The sequence below is a fragment of the Necator americanus genome, chromosome X (assembly GCF_031761385.1).
Source record: "Necator americanus strain Aroian chromosome X, whole genome shotgun sequence".
NCBI lineage: Eukaryota > Metazoa > Nematoda > Chromadorea > Rhabditida > Ancylostomatidae > Necator > Necator americanus.
This window is the reverse complement of record NC_087376.1, coordinates 23453154-23461488: the sequence shown is the minus strand read 5'-3', so window position 1 is coordinate 23461488 and position 8335 is coordinate 23453154. Positions and strand designations below refer to the sequence as shown.

General features: G+C 41.8%; 2 protein-coding genes across 3 annotated transcripts; both read left to right on the top strand.

Annotated features, from left to right (window-relative positions):
• Positions 1–573: 573 nt before the first annotated feature.
• Positions 574–1435, top strand: RB195_025042 (uncharacterized protein; the record flags this gene model as incomplete). Its single annotated transcript, XM_064213030.1, has 3 exons — positions 574–708; positions 941–1081; positions 1127–1435. The coding sequence occupies 3 exons, from the start codon at positions 574–576 to the stop codon at positions 1433–1435; spliced, it is 585 nt and encodes a 194-aa protein (XP_064068911.1).
• Positions 1436–1664: 229 nt separating this feature from the next.
• RB195_025041 (uncharacterized protein) lies at positions 1665–7572 on the top strand (the record flags this gene model as incomplete). 2 transcript variants are annotated; one of them, XM_064213028.1, is made up of 6 exons in its annotated part: positions 1665–1781; positions 2127–2359; positions 4754–4931; positions 6189–6291; positions 6703–7221; positions 7436–7572. In XM_064213028.1, the coding sequence occupies 6 exons, from the start codon at positions 1665–1667 to the stop codon at positions 7570–7572; spliced, it is 1287 nt and encodes a 428-aa protein (XP_064068909.1). The 2 variants fall into 2 exon arrangements, with proteins under 2 accessions (XP_064068909.1, XP_064068910.1); XM_064213029.1 differs by lacking the exons at positions 2127–2359; positions 4754–4931; positions 6189–6291; positions 6703–7221; positions 7436–7572 and adding an exon at positions 1858–1933 and having other exon boundaries at positions 1665–1801.
• Positions 7573–8335: the final 763 nt, after the last annotated feature.

Sequence of the window (8335 nt, the reverse complement as noted above, 5' to 3'; positions counted from 1 at the left end):
TTTTTGATGAAGAAGCTAGGTAGTGTTGTGCAGTCGAAATATGCAGAGTGAACAAAACCTTGTACCACTTACACCACTTCTGCTCCCGCAGTTCGTCTATTTGCTCGGCCGGGGAGTAAAAATTTTCCATAAGTCTCGATGGCGCGCAAAGCTTGCGTAATGGCATCCATTCTCGCGCGCATCACATCGTTCTCTAAAAGACTAAGTGAAGAAATCTTTCCAACGGGTCGGTGGTGTGATTAATTTCGAGGTGTCGAGGCTACGTGGCGCCTCCCCAGGTGCTGGAGAGGAAGCTAGTGGCGGACTAAAAGAGACCTTGTGTATGCCCTGAGATACGGGTTGGACAGACTCCCTGTTTCTGCTGTACCAGGACTGACTCATGACATACTTGTATCGCGGACGTCGGTCCAGCTAGTGAAGTGAATGGGAACCGGTTTAGAATTATACCCAACAAATAAGCTCCACTTGTCCACTCTGCGAGGAGTAAACTCCGGAAAAACTCGTGCTACGGTAGCGCCAGGAAAGATGGGGTTGCAGGAGTCATATAGGCTACCGAAACGGAAAAGGACTAGGATGGCGATCTGTACTAATAACGCACATAGTCTTGCATCAGAAGCGGTAATCGAAGATCTGATGATGCAAGCCAGGAAAATTAAGTACGACGTCACCGGACTGACCGAGACGGGACGACGCCATCCACTGAATGAAGTATAAGAAACTAGGGAAGAAATGTTTTTTGGAACATGCGACAGTGTAGGAGTTGGTGGAGTTGGCGTCCTCGTCAGCACGAGTATTGCAAAAAACATCGACTCTTTCGAACAATTTACGACCCGAATCGGACGTTTACGGTTGAGAAGACGGGTTCACTGCCAGCTTTAACTATCTTCGTCGCTTACGCTCCAACATCAAGCTACAAAGAAGAAAAGTACATGCTTTCCAGATGGATCTAAAGAAGTTCTACGGAAGAAGCCATACCTTCTTTAAGGTCATTGATGGTGATTTCAACGCCAAAATTGACCCGAGAAGAACGCCTGAGGAACTTCACATCGGAACAAATGGCCTTCAATGGAATAAGCAGATAGTGAGGCTTTCTTAGTTTATCATCCATAGGAACTCGCAATTCCAGAACCCCTCCTCTGTATGCTGGACATGGGAGTCAGCCGATGGAAGATATCATAGTGAAGTTGACAACATCATCGTCTGTAAAAGGTTGTGCGTGACGGATGTCGATATTGTGGCAAAGTTCTATACGGGATCGGACCATCGCCTCTTCCGAGGAAGATTTTCCTTCACAAGGAGAGAAAAGAAAGCCGCTAAGTTCAGAAAGCAAAGTCCCAGAACTATCATTAACTGGGATCTCTTCGCTACGCTAGCGGGCTTATGGAAAGGTTCTGTAATGGACAATATTGACGAGGAATGCAACCGGCTCGTCTGACACCTTCATGACTGCACGAGGAAGGCTGAGAAATTTAAAACCTTCCAGAAACGCCTGCCTCTCAAAACTCTTGAGCTGATATGCCAGCGTGGAGCGGCACGAGACGCAGGCAACCAGGAACTCACGTCCAAGCTCGCAAGGCTTTGCGGAGAAGCGGTAGAAGAATACTTCAAAGAGAGAAGAGCAGAAGTGCTGTCTGAAGCTGCAAAAGTGAGAAAAAGAATTAGTTATGCCTGTCGAGACTTCTTCAATGGCAAGCGAAGATGACTGCTCTCCGGAACACGAAGGAAACAACCACTGCATCGAGAAGGGAGTGAAGAAACCGCCGGAGCTATCATGCTATCATGTTGGTAGGAAATCGAACGGGTGCGAGACAAGAGATACCCTCGAAAATCGGCTGACCGGTGCTGAGCTGCTTTCAGCGCCGCATGTCTCCGCATGATTACGGTTGCCGCTACACCAGTTAGACAACATCCACGGCCGCCTTGGATCACCTAGACTCCGCCTCCCTACTACCTCAACCGCGTGCGATGTTCGCATCGCGATGGAGCTATTTAAACTGCGAATTTATGTTAATAATATTTTATTGACAGCTGCAACTAAGCAGGAAGCTTTGAAGAATTATGTCGAATCAAAAAATCTTTTCAAGGAAATTGGTATGAACCTACGAGAATATGTGTCATATTTTCAGATAGTAAATGAAGGATTCCATGAGAAAGACAGATCACCCCCTTCTGGTGATATCAAATTCTTAGGTGTAAAATATAACACAGAAACTGATGAGTGGCTGGAACTAGAGCTATCTACTTGGAATTTACGCTCTGTTGATACTTTGAATAGAAAAGAAATTTTGGGAAAAATGGGAGCATTTGAAAATCCCCATGTTGAAGAGTCTGAGAGCAATAATGATAATGTGAACTCAATGTTCGTAGATGTATTGAGATTTTCGCGCTTCAAGACAGCGTTACGAACTGTATCTAGAGTTGCAAAAGTGCTGTGGATCAATCGATGTAATACTACTAGATTGACATCAACTACAATATCCACAGTCTCACGCTTTGCCCCGGACTCGCTAATTGACTGCGAAGAGATGCGCTTAAATGAGAAATTAATAATAGCATCATTTCGTAAGAGTGTTAACGTGTAAAAAAACTGCAAAAACGGTTTCCGAATCAAATAATCGTGAATAATGAAAATGGAATCATAAGATATAAATCAAGAATTCGAAATGCAAATCTGCCTTTACATACAAAAATGCTCATTTGTATCGATAATGACTCTGATCTTGCTAGACTCATTATTCCAGACTTGCACTGCAAAAATGCTCACTGTGGCAAGGATCGCATACTGTCTCTAGGTAGACAGAAATATTGCATTCCACAGCCATCAAGAGCAATTAAGAAGTACATAAAAGATTGTACTATTTGTAAGAGATGCCAAGGCATGCCTTTTGGAGCTCCAAAGATGCCACCGCTACCATCAGATAGGGTGACAATAAACAAACCGTTTCAAAATGTAGAACGTGAATGTTCTCTTGTCTTGAAACCTTGGCATAATCTGTCTGTTTTGTGATAGTGTGCCTGCGAAGTTTTTAGATGAAACTCTTTATTTGCCTGACGTTTCGGCTTTTTCTTCTCCTTCTTCAGAGGCCTAAATAGAGGATGACTGGGGCAATGCTACGTTTATCCCGTCAAGTGCCACACTACCTTGGGTCAGTGTTTCGATAATCGTTCAGGGTAGTGAAAACAGAAACCTATCTACATTGAAATTAGTCGTACGTGTTGTTCCACTGGACGTGGTGCGGCTGGTAGCACGTACTTGTCGCTCAGTGTACCAGCGAATGAGTATTGCTGCGTGTAGATTACCAGCGACGATATAGATAATTTGATCTACACATAGAATATCAAGCGGTTATAGGTCACAGAGCGGTACAAGTGGCAAGAACTCATACCTTTTCGACAAGCATTCATTCCTATTATTTATTGAAGAGTTTCTTTTAAGAATCCAAAACGCCTCCAACGTCTTCCTTGCCGATATTTCTGTTTCGTGAGCCAGTATAACGCATTTCACATCATAATCGTTTCCGTTGTGAGCCTCATGTCTGTGCCTTCCTAGTGGTCTTATCAAACTTTTTCGTTGGAATGTTGGAGTGAGGATTAATGAACATATGGCAGGAAAACGAGGAAAAAGTTTGATAAGACCACTAGGAAGGCACAGACATGAGGCTCACAACGGAAACGATTATGATGTGAAATGCGTTATACTGGCTCACGAAACAGAAATATCGGCAAGGAAGACGTTGGAGGCGTTTTGGATTCTTAAAAGAAACTCTTCAATGAATAATAGGAATGAATGCTTGTCGATAACGAATGAGTTCTTGCCATTTGTACCGCTCTGTGACCTATAACCGCTTGATATTCTATGTGTAAATCAAATTATCTATATCGTCGCTGGTGATCTACACGCAGCAATACTCATTCGCTGGTACACTGAGTGACAAGTACGTGCTACCAGCCGCACCACGTCCAGTGGAACAACACGTACGACTAATTTCAATGTAGATAGGTTTCTGTTTTCACTACCCTGAACGATTATCGAAACACTGACCCAAGGTAGTGTGGCACTTGACGGGATAAACGTAGCATTGCCCCAGTCATCCTCTATTTAGGCCTCTGAAGAAGGAGAAGAAAAAGCAGAAACGTCAGGCAAATAAAGAGTTTCATCTAAAAACCTCGCAGGCACACTATAACAAAACGTAGGATGTGATTTAATGGAAATATTCCTATCCAACAGAAATGAAAGAATGTACATATGTCTCTACACCTGTCCTGCAATCAGAGCAATCCATTTGGAAGTGGAAGAAAGCCTTAGTACAGGGGCATTTCTCAATAGTTTTATCCGATTATTATCGCGTACTGGTGTACCTCTTTTAATAAGATCAGACTGCGGATTAAATTTCAGACTTAGTCGGAAAATAATTGTTCAAAAGTGATGAAACAACAGGGAACTCAGCAATGATTTACTGTGCTTCTGAAGGCATTAAATGGATTTTTAACCCACCAGCATCTCCATGGTGTATGGTGTATGGAAAAGACTTGTTGGATCTGTGAAAAGAAGTTTCCAAAAATCAGCTGGAAAAAAGAAAGCCGTTTGAACAGACGGTTACTGTAGTCGCCCGTATAGAAGCAATTATAAATATACGTCCACTAACGAAACTCTCAGCTGAACTGATCTTTCTGAAATCCCACTAAGACCTATTAATTTTCTACAAGGAAATTTCAAATTTTCAATTCCAAACTCTAGAATGTCCAATTTCAGAAACGATCCCACATTTGAGCCAGAGTTGATACGGACAGTTGCTCAAGCTTACGAAGCGCTTGCATCTTCAGAAAACATTACAACTTCTGTTCTGGAAGAAGTTCTGGGAGAAATGGAACACGGAATATCTAATTATTTTACGAGACAGCACAGATGTCAATTGAATCAGAAACGTCATGTGAGTAAAATTCCAGAAATCGGTGAAATTGTACTAGTTGAACACGAATTACTGCCCAGAGGACAATGGTTTACGTAAAATAGAAGGTTTAGTACGGAGCGCAGACGACATGATAAGGTCCGCTAAAATTGTGATACCTAGCTGCAAAATTTTGCAAAGACCAGTTAATAAAATATACCCTCTAGGAATTCGTTCAGTGCTTGACAAACAACAATTTCTGAGATCATGGATAATTATATCCATATTCCAATCGCAACTCAATCCAGAAATCATCTAGCCAGAACCTCCAAATCTCACGTTTTAGACGTCATTTGAGAATTCGAAACAGACCTCGACAGAGCAATGACTTCTACGTCTGCTCGATCGACAGTCTCCTGTTATCCTTGTTTCTAATCAATCCTGGTGATGTGCAACCAAACACCAGCGTTACTTGTAATAAAGGTATCGCGTTTATAACACCTCCTAGAGAACAATTTGAATTGTGCTTAAATCACGAATGCAAGTGCAAAAATGTTACGGAAGAAATTAGATATATTCTTCCTGTTTCACCCTTTGACAAGCCTGTAACGATAAAACGCGTCTCTACTTACTACTCGAGAAGCGAAGTAATAACAATGATCGAAAATGTGAGCCTCAGGAATTCTGCGCGGCATCTTCAACAATGTTGAATAGAGCACTCTTAGGAAATCCACATTGTTGGCCGTTTGGCGCAGTTCTTACTGTATCCATAATCTTGCACTCTATTGTCGTAGCAATGATTGGTATGGCGTGATCCATACGCAACTGCCGTAAACAAAGGCGGAGAAGAACTACTGTACAAGTTGAGTGCAAATTGAGTACGTTTAAACCATCTCTTCTAATTGCGAACACTTTAATAGTAGTCACTTTGCTCACTTTAGCGTTTAAAAGTGCTACATCCGCTTGTCAATATGGTTACACAAGACATCCCGCAGAGGTGTGCGCGACAAAGGGCAAATGTCTATTCGAATTCAGACAAGAAATACTCTTCAACAGAATAGATTCAAAAGTTTGTATTCAAATCAACCATTTAAATACTACAGTGGGTATGATGAGTGAAAAATAACGGCATAAAGCTCAATTGCAGCAAACTTTCACTCTTCTTCACAAGAGACACGATGCAGAAGTTTTTTCGCACCACGAGATTGGCTCAGATGGGATCCTGCACACAAAACATTTGTAACAGTATGTACCCAAATAATACTATTCCAGAATTAGATATGGCCTCAAAGTATTAAGGATACATTGCATGTGAAGAAACATGCGGCGGTATTGTCTGCGAATGTCTTCTCCCAATGCCAGCATGCTCGTTCTTGCGTCTGGCACAAGTACCAAAAAGTAGGTCAGTGTTTGAAATTGTGCGCTGCATGGAGTGGACACGAACAGTGCAGGCTGACCTCGAAATAACGATGTATAGCAGAGGAAAAGAAAATTTGATAATTCTTACACCTTATGTCGCTCCCAAGTAGCTGTCGATTACTGTAGTTTCAATTCAAAAACCACATTTTCCTCTAATGGACAAAAGATTCGCTGTTTCCCAAAACGAGGCTCTAATGTTGCCAAATGATTTTAGTCTTCCTGTGGAATGCGAGTCATATATCCAAGCGAAAAAAGAATTTTCAAAATGCGAGTCTCATGGTTTGTACTTGTGAAAATCTAAAGGATCCTAGAGGATGTAAGTACCCACTAGGTTCTATTAGGAACCTGCGTAAAGAGATCACAAATGTACTTTCCATTAAAACACCATTCACAGAAATAAGGTTAGAAGAAGGAAATATCAACGCCTATACTCACCAACATGAAACCACTATTGCTCTTGAGTCAAGCCTTATGTTCAACAGCGCGCATTACATCACAGAACAATCTTGTGATATAACATTTGAAGAAATAAAAGGCTGCTATAATTGTCTTGAAGGAGCACAAATTAAACTCTCGTGCATAACTCGCATTAATGCCTGGCCAACTGTCCAGTGCGAATCTCAAGTGTTCTCCATCGAATGTGGACCATCGAACAAAACTAATGTAGTATATCTGGAGTTTAGTAACGCTCTGATACAGCAAAAGTGTCAGACTTCTTGCAATGGGCATGAGATTACATTTGATCTACATGGAACACTTGTGTACCATCCCAGAAGAAAGCGAAGTCAGGTTTATTCCGAAGAAAACAGCGAAGAAAGCGCAAGCGAGTACTTTGGAAGATATGATCTACCTGATTTTCAACAACTCTTGAAAGTTCTTAAAGAACACTGGAAGTTGGCTCTTGGAGCGCTAGGTACCATGGCAAGAACAACTGGGATTACCTATGTGCTGGGTCCCACCACCATTATACTACTGATTAAAATTATCGTTACTGTGCTAAAAACTGTTGTTTCCATAACAATTCTTCTATTGAAACTGCTTTGCACTTGCGCATGTAGGAACTGCATCGCACTTCAAAGACATTAGTCGTGATACGAAATACTGCGGGATCAATTGCGTGTATTGAGGTTTACCGCATAACACGTTTTTGTTCAACATCCGTGGCCTGCAAGGATTTGCTAATCGTCCCAGCCCACCAAACTGCAAGCTCTACCTCCACTCGTCAACTCAAGGAGAATTCTGGATTCGACATTCTCCGGGATAAGAAGAAGAATTCCAAGAAACTCTAAGCAAATACTACACGTTTTCCTAAGTAATGTACAGACCTATTTTTTTGTGGCATCGCCGGAGTGTTCCGATCTTGGAACAAAACAACTGATAATTTGTAATGTTTGTTGCCATACTGTCTCCTCCTCTCAGACCATATGGCAAGGAGGCGGCGCGCTTGGATGGGATGTTGCTTTTGTAGTGGCCGGAGCAGGCCGGTAATCATTCTGTGCTCTCAACTTCATTGCTCTTTTTTCGATAAACATTACCACTGAACCATCGTTTACTGTCTTGGGTATAAAATCCCAAATTATCGTGAGCTATCCAACTCACGCGCACACTTCCTATGTTTTTCCTTTTTATCGCTTCACTTCTGTCTATTCTCTGCATAAAATCAATACGACAAGTTGGATGTATTAGTGGCGAACAGAGACCTCTGTATCTGCGAGATACGGCTTTAGGTACTATGAATGTTTGAGAGGCATTAGTCGCGCCTCTCCTGGCGTAGGTCTCTGGTTTCACTTAGATAGATAGATATGCAAAAGGAATGCCTAAAAAACGAAAAAAGTAAAGAAATACAAGATGACACCGAACGGTGGGACATTTTTTCAAACCATCTCTTGTATTTTCAGAGATGAATGGTTGGTTTTCATCTCACAATACAGAACAAAATATATCAAATGATAATAAACAATTCCATTTCTAAATGTTATTCACTTATGCAAACTTCCTAAACATCTCTGCTTCATCTGTGGGTTCAA